At 41.7% G+C, this 13,909-nt stretch overlaps 1 protein-coding gene across 2 annotated transcripts in view; it reads right to left on the reverse strand.

Annotated features, from left to right (window-relative positions):
* Positions 1–13,271, reverse strand: part of LOC132885899 (serum paraoxonase/arylesterase 2-like) — a 57,639-nt gene extending 44,368 nt beyond the window's left edge. For both annotated transcript variants that reach the window (XM_060920422.1, XM_060920423.1), the window contains exons 1-3: positions 13,141–13,271; positions 12,828–12,898; positions 1,544–1,599 (exon numbers count right to left, since the gene is read on the reverse strand). In XM_060920422.1, coding sequence (XP_060776405.1) covers positions 1,544–1,599; positions 12,828–12,898; positions 13,141–13,217 — 204 coding nt within the window. In that variant the 5' untranslated portion in view covers positions 13,218–13,271. The remainder of the gene's footprint in view (positions 1–1,543; positions 1,600–12,827; positions 12,899–13,140) is intronic.
* Positions 13,272–13,909: the final 638 nt, after the last annotated feature.

Here is a 13,909-nt window from a genome sequence, read left to right on the forward strand (position 1 = left end):
GGTCACTGCCCGAGCGATAATATGTCCTGTCCCGTGCCGGGTTTTAGCAACAACCCTCGGCTCACGCTCCGGGAGAACTGGTGCAACTGAACTTACTTTCCTTTCCTTCTAGTTTTCTTTTCCTTTAATTGTTGGTACTGCACCTTCTTTCAATACAGGCTTATAGCCAGCGCTCCTCAACAGATCAGAGGTCTCGTACGAGTCTTCAGTAAAATATTCAGAGCAGAGGAGAGATTGCTTTGTAGGCGCCCAATGTGCCCATGAACTTCTCGCAAAAGACATCCAAATCTTTGCAGTTTGAACATTCTTGGGCCATGAATGCAACGTAAATCCACCTTCTGTCATGTTGCTGCACCAGCCAGCAACACATCTACATGGCATGGCGATAAATTAGCTCAAAATGGAAGCTCGAAGTTACAGTCAGCTCTGTGTTTTAGTTTCGTGGAAATGGCGATGAGACCGATAGCCTTCCTGCGGTGAAGTCATAGATGTCAAGGTCATTCACTCAGACAGCTACCTATATGAATCATTTTAATCATAAAAATTACAATATTAGATTTATTGTTAACGCTTAAAACTAGTCCTATGCCATTCTTGAGGTCTCAAGGCATTTATAAACAAAAAGTGAGGCCATGGCTCTGCGTATCTCCTTTAAACACAAAAGGATGGACCAATTTCATTGATGTATTACGTTTAAGCCTTCGCAGTGCATAATTGTGATCTACAAGAAGCAGCAGCAGCAGCCTTTATCTGTAATTCTTACCCTGATACTCAAAATTCTAAATCTCAATTTTTGGCTTTTTGGTCCATTAATTTCTGATTGAGGTTTTTTCTCATGAATGGAAAATTAAACCAATGGAAAACGATTGCTGGTTTGTGACCGGGGTAATGGAAATTTTATAAAAACACTGGATTTTCAAATGTTCATCACTTTTTTTAAGACATATTTACAAAATTAAACAAGTTTTCAATTGAGATCTTCACGCTCTTTAATTTGATACATAACACCATGAGAACTACTTTTTTAAAAATGGCCTGTCGTTGCTAAACAGTGGTAAGCCATAATAAATAAAACAAAGTCAATATTTGGTGTGAGACGACCACAATGAGTGCAGAACCAGCCACAGTACTTCTGGACACTTCGACACACTCGCGTCTTCATTTTGCACCAAAACCCAGTAGCCTTCATTATGTTTTCTTTTATAATCTGAAAAGTGCTCTCTTATGTAATATGCTGCTCAGATACAAACTTTTTTTTTGTCTGTAACATTTAATTTTGCGCTAGAAAAAAAACGAACGTTTGGACTCTAAAATGTTTTTGTACTGACTCGATAATGTAAATTTCTATTTTATGACTTCTATCACAAAGTTTGTATGAAAAAAATGCATAGGGTGCGTTAGACTTTTGCACAATACTTTGTATTTTTATTTTTACATATATATATATATATATATATATATATATATATATATATATATATATATATATATAAATAAAAGTTTAAAGTTACAGTATAATGCGTTTGAAATAAAAAGAACATACAGCACTTATAAAGGCCAGTCTGTCTTCAAGTATGGTGATGTCCTCAGCTCCATTCTCTGCAAACAGAAAGAATCCCATGCTACTTTATCACATTTATAACATCATCTGATTAGTCAAAGGTCTTGATTATTTTTTATAACAGCTGTTTGGACCGTAGTTCCAAATTGCAATCCAAATCACAGATTTATATGAATTATTCTGTTTTGTTTTTTTTTTAAGTGTAACAAGTGTAACTGTATGGAATCAATTTTGTGCCAAAATGTTCATAAAATACTTTTGAAATATCAAACAAAAATGACAAATCAAAATACAAAAAAAAAAAGTCAATTTTTTTAGACTGGCAAACAAATTATTCGTGTAATCGTGCAAAATATCAGTCTATTACTCTTCAGAAACCTTTTATTTTTGTTCCGCGTCTTTCTCAGTTTTGTTTGACGTAATTTATTTTGATTGCGATTCCAGCTTTCTCGTTTGCGCTCCCTGACTTTTTGCTTGCAGTTTTGGCAAAAACTTCACATGTGGGTGGGCTGTCCAGGAATGCATTCCCATTGGGTAACTTGTGTTTGACCGACAGCTACGCTCAGGGATTCCCCCGGAGGCTGTTGCTGCCATTTCCTACTCAGATTCTGGCGGACCATTTGACGAGTGACCGATCCATTGACGGTAAACAAGGATCGAGTGGACTTCAGTGGCGACTATGATATTGAATTAATTCAACAAAGTGTAAGTGGAGGCATCCTGGCTCAGGTGGATAAGGCGCCATACCATAAATCCGGGGACCCGGGTTCGATTCCGACCCGAGGTCATTTCCCGATCCCTCCCCATCTCTCTCCCGCTCATTTCCTGTCTCTACACTATCCTATCCAATAAAGGTGAAAAAAAGCCCAAAAAATATCTTTTAAAAAAAAAACACAAAGTGCAAGTACGGGACAAATGTGTTGTACATGTTGCAGTAGTGCAAAATCCGAGTAGGGAATGGCCGTAACAGCCTCCGGGGGAATCACTGAGCGTAGCTGTCAGTCAAACACAAGTTAGCCAATGGGAATGCATTCCTGGATAGCCCACCCATACGTGAAGTTTGTGCCAAAACTGCAAGCAAAAAGTCAGGGAGCGCAAACGAGAAAGCTGGAATCGCAACCAAAATAAATTACATCAAACAAAACTGAGAAAGACGCGGAACAAAAATAAAAGGTTTCTGAAGAGTAATAGACTGATATTTTGCACGATTACACGAATAACTTGTTTGCCAGTCTAAAAAAATTGACTTTTTTTTTTTTTTGTATTTTGATTTGTCGTTTTTGTTTGATATTTCAAAAGTATTGTATGAACATTTTGGCACAAAATTGATTCCATAGAACTGTTGATAGGCTGACATTTTCTGTGATGTTTCTTTGGCATTTTGGAAAAAGACATTTCAGCATCAGAGCTTTCTAACAGTCCGAGGTAAAGCTTGAGGGCATTTGTAAGGTACTATTTGCGCTGACTTTGTGATTTATATATTTTTATGAATTTATTTGGAAGTTCTATATTAGGCCGGTTAACAACAGGAAACAGCTGATAGGCAGTTATGTATACATCATACACCCTGACGTACATGGAAAAGTATTGTGGTTGTTTTTTATTATTAGTTTGAACAACAGACATGTCATGTCTGCCGACTGAACTATAAATTAACCTTTCAAATGAAACGAAACGTAAGGTCTAAATTGAATTCTGAGCATTTTTCTGTGTAATGTTTTTAAAACTATATCATTCGTGAACAATGAATCGTGACAAAAGTGTACACAAAGTAAAATGGGCATTTACAGTTGACAGAAGTTTGCATACACACTGGCTGAAGACATTTAAACTCAATTTTTCACATATCCACACGTTTATTTACAATATCGAATTTTGATTGGGTTAAAAGTTTACATTCACTTTATTAGCGTTTGGTGGCATTGCCTTTTAATTGCTTCCATCAAATGCTTGGGGTAGCCTTCCACAAGCATCTCGCAAGACTTTCCCAGAATTCTTGCTCATTCTTCCTGACAGAACTGGTGGAACTCGTTCAGGTTTGTAGGCCTCTGTGCTCCGATATGCTTTTTCCAGCTCAGTCCACAAATTTTGCATGGGACTCAGGTCAGGGCTTCGTGATGGCCCTTTCAGCCAACTTTGGAGGAATGCTTAGGATCATTTTCTTGCTGGAAGGCCCAGTTGTGATGTCCTGAGGTATTGCTTCAGTATTTCTAGATATCCACCTTCTCATGATGGCAGGCATGTAGTCCTCGAGTCCGACTCGCGTCCTAATTTATGGACTCCTGACTTTACCTGGACTTAAGCACTGATGACTCGGACTCATCTCATCTCATTATCTCTAGCCGCTTTATCCTGTTCTACAGGGTCGCAGGCAAGCTGGAGCCTATCCCAGCTGACTACGGGCGAAAGGCGGGGTACACCCTGGACAAGTCGCCAGGTCGTCACAGGGCTGACACATAGACACAGACAACCATTCACACTCACATTCACACCTACGGTCAATTTAGAGTCACCAGTTAACCTAACCTGCATGTCTTTGGACTGTGGGGGAAACCAGAGCACCCAGAGGAAACCCATGCGGACACGGGGAGAACATGCAAACTCCACACAGAAAGGCCCTCACCGGCCACGGGGCTCGAACCCGGACCTTCTTGCTGTGAGGCGACAGCACTAACCACTACATCACCGTGCCGCCCCTATGACTAGGACTCGTGCATTAATTACATTCAGACTCATAAGTTGGAGACAAGGACTCTGATTTTTTTCTTTATTTTTTGTAACATGCTACAATAATTTGGCACAAGATATTTAGAACTACATTAATTTTTATACTAATTTTGTGCAAGAGAATGCACATTCACCTGTTCATACGTCATGTTCAGGAACAAACTAACGTTAACGGCACTAAAATGCCTGGAGAGACGCCCCGAGGATTGTCCGTTTTGCTTATACAGACTTCTCGTGCACGGGGAAAAAAAAAAAATGCACTGCTATGTGTTCCATATGTAGAAGAACTATCAAGGAGATGACGGGGACAACCTCGAACTTCAATCGTCATTTGGCAAGACTCCACCCAGAGAAATAAGGGACACGCTATGTTCATTGCTCTGTTGATAGCGGGGCTTGCTGACCGATGAACTAGCTAGTGTTAACCCTCTCTCATGTTATTTGCCCTGCTGATAGTGGGCGGGGCTTGCTGAGCGATGAACAAGCTTTTTATCCGTAGCCTATGAACTAAAATGGGGCAGTCGACCAGTAACGTTCGTCCAGTACAGGAGCAGAGACGGTTTCACATAAAGGCAGCAACAGCCACCATCAAATGGTGTGATTGGAGTCCTGTTCTCGGACTTGACTCGGATCAGTCATGGACTCGACTCGGACTCAACTCGAAATTTTCTTTAATGACTTGGACTTGACTCAGACTTGAACACTGGGGAATTGAGGTTTAGTGACTCGACTACAACACTGCATGATGCCATATTTTCTGAGGTGCACTAGTTCCTTTCCTCGCAAAAACACCCCAACAGCAGTATGCTGCCACCACCATGCTTCACAGTTGGGATCAGGTTTTTTGGATTCAAAACTTTACCCCTTTTCTTTCATACATAGTGCTGATCATGATGGCCAAACAGTTTCATTTTTGTTTCAACTGACCACAGAATACGCCTCTAAAAGGCTTTTAATAACTACATCCATCTCTCTAGCCTTTTTTTTTTAAATGCCAGTCTCAGAGTAGATGCTTCTTATTTGCACAACAGCCTTTCAGATCAGGGCAAAGTCAGACTCTTAATAGAGGTCCACCATTTTTTTTCTGTCTTGGAAGAGTTGATTAGATGTCCCCATGGCATCAAGGGCAAAAAGGCACCTGCTCTAAAATACAGCCATAAGTTCACCCTCAATTAACTCCTAATTACAGTTGGCTAATCAGACGCTTTTAGAAGTCATTCCTTCATTTACTAGAATCTTCCATACTGTTTAAAGAGACCATCAACTTGATAGATGGAAAACTTTGATCTACTGGAATTCTGGCCAAGTGAATTAGAGCTTGAAATAAATCCGTCTCTAATTTTAAAATTAATGAATGAATCAATGAATGAATGGTTTATTTCGAAATTCATATTTACACATACATATATCTAAACATAAAATTTACAAAACGCGATTCCGAGGTGACCCCCAAAGACTAATAGTCTGTCAGCCAAATTAACTATATACATCCAATAGTATTATTTACATTTGTGTGGCTGGAGGACACCCTAAAATTATGTCTGATGCGAACAAAATAAATGCCCGAATTGACCTGCCAAAAAATGTAACTTAAAAATGTGTAGACTAGTGAACAACTGAATCCAAAAATTCAACAACTCTAAACATCCACTGATAAAATCATACCAACATCCAACCACTCATTCTTGAGATTACTGTGCCAAGGAAAATGACTAGGTGGTGGAGGCAACGGGTTTCCCCTACAGCATCATTGCGTCGCGGCCCCGCTACACTTAATTTATTGACCGATACGCTTAGTGACATGCTGCTACCCATTAAACCGCCACCGAGACGCTTACAACTTAGGCCAACAGTATAAAGCTAGAACCCACATGCATGTGTTTTGTAGCCTGTGTCAGACTCAGGAGGACGGCCCCATGAGGACAGCTGAGGGTTATACCTGTTAAAACTGTTAATATTATAGTCAGGCTGTCTGTTGTTGCCCAAATGAGGATGGGTTCCCTTTTGAGTCTGGTTCCTCTCGAGGTTTCTTCCTCATGTCGTCTGGGGGAGTTTTTCCTTGCCACCGTCGCCACAGGCTTGCTCATTGGGGATAGATTAGGGATAAAATTAGCTCATGTTTTAAGTCGTTCAAATTCTGTAAAGCTGCTTTGCGACAATGTTTATTGTTAAAAGCGCTGTACAAATAAATTTGATTTGATTCAAGCTGGTCATCAATTTCAATATTTCAAAATCTTCCAGGGAAGCATGCCCCTAGAGCCCCCTAGCTTGGCGTGTTCTTCATACCTCGCTGCGCTCAGGAGGCCACTACTCTTCCCAGTTTTTCTAGAGGAAACCCTGCATACAACCCAAATCCAACATACTTTGGGGTGAAGCTCGACAGGCAGCTTACCTACAAGCGACATCTTAAAGTTTTGTGCACAAAAGTGTCAAGGAACAACCTCCTGCATCACCTGGCTGGCTCATCAAGAGAAGCGTCTGCTTCCACTCTTTGTACTGGTGCCCTGGCCCTAGTCTACAATGCTGCAGAATATGCTGCACCAGCATGGTCCCGGCGCGCTCACGCCCGAAAGCTAGACGTCACCCCCAATGAAGCATCACTGGCTGCCTGTGCCCCACCTCAACCGAATTCCTATCCATGCTCTCGGGCATCGCGCCCCCAGCCCTCCGTAGGGAAAACACACATACAAGCTGGTGAGCAAAGCTAAGCAGGATGACAAACATCCTCTACACAAGCTCAGCCAGGATGCCCGATATCTCGGCTGCCAACATCTGCGCTCCCGTCGCCCATTCTCCCACCATGCATCGTCCCTGAGTAGCTCCAACTTCAGCACTCTTGACCAATCAAGGATTGCCTGGCAGCAGACCCCATGACCCAACTCAACTCGACATCACACCGGATGTAAAACCACCACCGACCAGGAGCAGATCCGCCCTGCAGACAGTGGGTCACACTTAATTGTCTGTGCATGGGGGTTGGCTGGTTCGGTACGAACATGCACCACTGGGGGCTGCATCCATCCGCAGCATGTACGTGTGGCAACCCGGAGCAGACTGCCAAGAATATTATGCACGAGTGTCCCAAACTTCAACCCCCTGAGAACGCACACATTGACCTGACAAACCCCAATCGGATGACAATAATTTGGCTTCCGCAGCTGCATGGCATCGTGTAACGTCTCATACAAAAGAAGTAGAAGTGGGTGCATAATAAAATTTGTAAGTGTTCTCAAATAGTTGAGGTACAAGTGGAATCAAACACTTTGGGATGTGCTGTTATAGGGAAACAGTCCACTTCCATACAGTAACGGCATTTTGTTATGGATTCCTTTCCTACAACACCACCACACCTGGAAGTGTTTTATTCCTAAAGTGGCAATATGTATTTTTAAGCTTGAGGTCAGTTTTAACTATGACTAACAGAAACCACAACCAGTCCACAATCTTGATCTGGCTTGCTTCAGAGGAATTACAGTATTCCCTGTAAATCTGCGATGATTTAGATAGTTTATCGCTTTCCCAGCAACGCTTTCGCCAAACACAACACTGGCGGACTACTGGATTAGACAGATTAGGCGCTAAACTAGTTTTTTTTTAAAAATGGTAGTCACGAGCTTTTAGTTGGTCTTGTTGGTTACGATAACACCCCCTCAGGCCCTGACATAAGCCGTTCTTGGTTCTTGACCAGCAAAGTGATGGTGCTGTTCATGAATCAGTTTTCTGAACCAAGAGCCAGGTCTTTGGCTGTTGAAACGTGGAGAATTAGTTTGAGATTAGGCACCGGCTCCAAACGACCCTCGAACTACCTTGGTGGAAAAGTGGTACATTACTACTACCACCACCACCACTATTGTTGCTCCAAAGACAACAACTGTCACGGAGTCAAGCTGAACCACTGGGTTAGCTTGATGAAGTCAGCCTTCGACTGTGTCAGCCTGATCGATAGAAACTCCACAAACAACTGAGCAATTTCAACCAATGGTCCCGATAAATGTTTCCTCATGGGTTTCGCAATCAGGACTTTCTTGATGCTGGCAGTATTCTCAGCTCTGCAAACATGGGTGACGACATACTTAAGATGCTGGGGAGTATATAAAAATCACACAGTTGCACTGTCTTTCTATATGTACCAAGTTGGGGGTTGGTTTTAACTATGACTGATGAAAACCACAATCAGTCCACATTCTTGGTCTGGCTTGCTTCAGAGAAATGACAGTATTCCTTGTGAATCTGAAATGATTTCGATATTTTCCCAGCAACACTAGTGCCAAGCACAACAACAATGGCGGAATACTGGATGAGGCAGACTAGACGTGTAGGTGATGGAGGCACAATAAAATTTGTAACGGTCATCAAATGATTAAGGTACAAGTAGAATAAAACACTTTGGGATGTGCCGTTATAGGAAAATAATCCACTTTCATGTGATTATGGCATCCTGTTGTGGATTACTACAACAGGACGCCCAGAATTGTTTTATTCTTCGTGCGCATGTGACGTCACGCTTATTTTCCAAACCAGAGGCCTGCCATGTTGGATGATGACAACCAAGATAGGGGCGCTTTGCATGCAAGTTGCTGCAGTGCTTCGTGATTTTCTTTTGATTTCATTGCCTTTGAAGAAAGACAATGCCTCTTGTGTGCGGGATATAATTGTGGTCATAATGCTACTCATGACAAAGAAAAATGGTTCTTCAGAACTCCCAAAAAAATTTAATACTGTAACAGAACAGATGAAGAACTGTCCAGGGAATGCCGTGCATACGCTGTGGTTCAAAAACAAATCGTAAGGACTTAAATGAGGAAAAAGCTAATTACACCCACGCACGCGTGTGTGTGTGGTAACCACCTTATATCCGGTAAGAGTTCATTGCTAATTAAAGCTGTTTTCTGTTGATTAAATTGAACTTTTGAGCGGTGTTTCTTGAGATCGGTTTACACGAGCATGAACAAGCACCCGGTCATCTTTTAATGTTTGGTGAGAAGACTACCTACCTGGACAGACACAAAGAAATTGTAGGAATCTAGGCTCTTAGGCGGCATGGAGGTGTAGTGGTTAGCACGGTCACCTCACAGCAAGAAGACTGAAGGACTTCAAACCAGGGCTTTGAACCGGAATTTTTTTCCTATTGGTTCGTTCCGAACAGAAACGGAATTTTAACGTTTCCGGTTTTGGGTTCCACCATTAAATAGACGTTCCCGAACCGGTTAGAACAAAAAAATTTCGTTCCCGGAACGGTTAATTACGTTCCCTGTCAGCTGTTTAACAAATGGCTATAAAATTATGTCTCTGTCTCATCCAGCTTAAGCCAAATGTAGGCTAATTCTATTACAACCTTCATTAAATAAGACAAGAAATAATTCAAAACAATTATTATTTCAAATGTTGGCGATTTGGATTCTCAGTATGTCTTCCCATCTACACAAACAGAAAAAGTGCCAAAAATGAAAGAAAATTAGTTTAGTGTGTTACCAAAGGCTAGTCAGGCCCTATAGAAAAAAAAAAAAAAGTCAGGCCCTATAGAGGGCTACCGCATGACGTCACCGCGCCGCGAGATTTTGTTAGGCGCCATATTGGAAGACCAAGTACACATCTATGCAAGTACATACATACATAAAACAAACTACACCTGAAATGTAGCCAGAGCCGGTTCTGCCCTAATCTGGACCCGGGTGCAACATCGTGCAACATCGCGCAAACCCCCCCCCAAAAAAAAACAGTCTAAATCAGGACAACCATCACATAACTATAACTATAAACATTTTATATCAACTATTTTAACTAAATGGGCTATAATAAATCAGCCTGCAGGCAGCCACGGCGGGCTGCCTCAGAAAAGTAACCATTTGTCCTACCTTAAAACTCGTTTTGCATTTTCTGCCTCCTTTTTTGTATTTTCGACCCTCCGTTTATTTTCTTTCCTTTTCTGAAAACCCAATTTGTGTCCAGACATTTTGTTCTGCTACCAACGAACTGTCTCGTCTCTCGAGCCCGCGATGATTCCCGTGGGAAGGGCAACAACTGATACATTTTTACAAACAGCCAATAGGGAGGTTGCATCGTTCAGGCTCTTCTTTGCTCAGAGACACTCAGTAATGCACTTATTCACTAGTAGTCCACCTTCCCGCTCTCTCCATTCAATCAGCGAACGTCACACAGGAAGTGAACCCCAGCGGGTCATAGAAACTTGAGCAGGAGAAGAATGACTATTTGTAGGCTACAGAAACTTTGAGGAACGAAATAAAAACCGGTATTAACCAGTTACCATTATTTTTAATAAGCGTTTCTGTTCCGGAACATAAAAAATAATAAAGTTTCTGGTTTCGTTTCTGTTCCATGTGAAATAGAAAAAGTTCCCGGTTTTCGTTTTCGTTCCTTGAACCGGTTCAAAGCCCTGCTTCAAACTCCCACTCAAGGTACTAAGCAACTTGTACTCCTGCACTATTGAGAGTGTCCTGAGTGGGAGCATCACTAACTGGATGGGAAGCACCACCAGGAGAGATCAGCTGGCTCTCAGGAGGGTGGTTTGCTCTGCTGAGAGAACCATCAGGACCACCCTCCCTAACCTACAAGACATTTATTCCAACCGCTGCAGGGACAGAGCCAGGAAGATCGCCAGTGACCCCAGCCACCCAAATAATAGACTGTTCTCCCTGCTGCCTTCAGGGAGACGTTACCGACAGCTGATGGCCAACACTGACAGAATGCAATCTAAAAGATTTAGATCACTCATGATCACTGAGAGAATGCAATCTAAAAGGTTGCATATAGGTTATCCTTCAGGTATAGTTTACCATGAACCAAATTAAGCATTTTGTTGAGTTGAAGCTGTGTGTCATAAATTCAAGGCATTCTGTTAGCACTTGAAAACGCTTTCATAGGCCATGAATGCTGTGCGTGTATGCGAACACCACATTTTCAAAAAATCATTTTGCAAAAATAACGCAGAACACCATCACAAATTTTGGACATGTTAAAAACAGACATCTAATCTTTCTAAAACAGTCTTTTTTTTTGTTATAACATGCCAAAAACGTCACCAAATTAATTTTTTCCATTTTTAAACTTTAATATCTTCCAAACCGAGCGGCACGGTGGTGTAGTGGTTAGCGCTGTCGCCTCACAGCAAGAAGGTCCTGGGTTCGAGCCCCGGGGCCGGCGAGGGCCTTTCTGTGTGGAGTTTGCATGTTCTCCCCGTGTCCGCGTGGGTTTCCTCCGGGTGCTCCGGTTTCCCCCACAGTCCAAAGACATGCAGGTTAGGTTGACTGGTGACTCTAAATTGACCGTAGGTGTGAATGTGAGTGTGAATGGTTGTCTGTGTCAGCCCTGTGATGACCTGGCGACTTGTCCAGGGTGTACCCCGCCTTTCGCCCATAGTCAGCTGGGATAGGCTCCAGCTTGCCTGCGACCCTGTAGAACAGGATAAAGCGGATAGAGATAATGGATGGCTGGATGGATGGATGTAAGTTGTTGATACTAGATTGTTCACACATTGATAATGGTCCCAGAGAGGGTCCATTTGGCCTTTTTACCTAGAAAACCCACAAGAGGGCCAATTGGCCCCAAGTCCCCCCTGTGGACACTCATTTTGTTATGGAAATGTGGCTGTTAGTGGCACACGGCCGGAGCCACTTGAACTTGTGTGGGGGAGGGGACACACCTTACAGCTTAGGAGGTTCTTTTGAGAGCAAGCTTTAGTTCTGAGATGGATAAATACCTCAGTGAACATAGCCATAAAGACTTAAACTGGACTGAGCTGTATGCAGTGGAAAGGATCAACAGGAAGGAAGGGAGGGAGGGATCAACACACTGACATTTATTGTTAAAAAAACAAAACAAAACATATTTACAAAGAATGAAAAAGCAACTTTTTTCCCAGTTTTGGTGTGGAGGGTTGTTGCAGAAGTAATTGTTATTTTTGTGTGCTAAAAATAGTAAAAAAAAAAAAAAAACCCAAGCATATTTACAAAGAATGAAAAACCATGCATTATGAGTGAAATACATTTGAGCAGTCACTCACAATCCTGGCACTGCCATTGCACTAACAGCCTCATTACCATAACAAAATGAGTGATTAGTGTATTAGGGAAAAGCGGTCGGGCCAAATGGCCCCTATGTGGGTCTTCTAGGTAGACAGAAAAATGGTGGGACTTCCATTAAGAGGATGATAACATGATCATGCTGCCATATTGGTTTTGTACATTTGTATTTTTTCAATAAAATGTTATTAAAAAAAAAAAAAACGTTTAATTGAATTTTGACCCTTGAAAATTTGAAGGGCCTAGCTTAAATACTTGTCTAGATACGGCAAAGCGGCTCCCCAAAAAACCCTGCTCAAAACGGGTCCGAGGTTAGTTGCAAAAATATTTTTTATGACAAAACTATAAGGAGTCGGGAGCTAAAATTTGGGACTTTTCCTATTGGGAAGTGTGTGAACCTCCTGGAATTTTTTCAGCCAAATCTGAGATGGTCGAGTGGGAACATTCGGAGATTTGACATGGAATGACCCCTTGTTTCGGAGGAATTCCAGAATACTTACCTATTCCTTTTAGCAGTTCACAGTTAGGGAGGTGGTTCTGGGTGAGCTCTCTAAAAACCAATAATGTATTTCTATAGGAAATAAACATTAGAGCCATATATTAAAATTACAGTTAATGCAGTAGACTAGTACAGCCTATCAGCTTAACCTATACCTATAGACGACTAAAAACTCACAGTATCCATGTTAGATCAGGACATGCATTTTAACCAGTCATTATTGCATTGTTGTAATGGGAAGCCAAACTGGTTTACTGTGAGTTGAGCACTGCAAACAAAAGTTACTCTCCTGCTAGCTTCAAAAGTGGACAAACCTTATTGCAATATATCGCTCTCCAAACAGTACTGCTCCAGCTGCAACCAAAACAGAGAGAACCATTAACTTCCCCATGTTGAATTTTAACTTTAGACCCTGAATAGGTTTTGTTGCTGCTTGTGAAATGGCGTCAGCTCGAAACTGAGTCGATTCCTTCGAAGTCGATTCATTTGATTCACCATACAGATCCATCAGCGTTCTCCGAGAAGTCAATAAATAGACTAAATTTAAAAACGCTTCCGTTCCTACTAATGTCATATCGTACTTTATAAAGTCTACGAAGTAAATTAGATCCATTTAAGGCCAAATTTCATTTCACAGTCCAGGTTTATTTCTAAAAAAAAAATAAAAAGTGCAGCTGAGCTGACAGGAAGATGCCGCTAGATGGCGATATTTTCCGGGAAATATCGTGCACAAACTCGACGAGTTCCTGATTTTTCGGCACTTGAATTAATAGTTTATTATTAAATCGTCTCTTCAATGTAACACCGCATAACCCTGAAGTAAATATAAGCGGAGCATTTTTACTGTTACACCATATCGCAGCTGTTGTTGGAGAACAGGTTCACTCAACTCGCTTAAAAGAGTCGTTTGAAAAGAACCGATTCACTAGTGGTTCAGCGTGACCGTGTCTAAAATAGGGTAAAGGTCAAGAGAACATGTGATTTGTTTTTGTTCAGTTGGATTTTCGGGTTTAAAAACAGGGGGGGCGGAGCCAAGGGGTGGCCAAGACCACCCTAAATTAATGTCTGGCCACCTCTAACACC

This window comes from Neoarius graeffei, chromosome 5 (genome assembly GCF_027579695.1).
Source record: "Neoarius graeffei isolate fNeoGra1 chromosome 5, fNeoGra1.pri, whole genome shotgun sequence".
Lineage (NCBI taxonomy): Eukaryota > Metazoa > Chordata > Actinopteri > Siluriformes > Ariidae > Neoarius > Neoarius graeffei.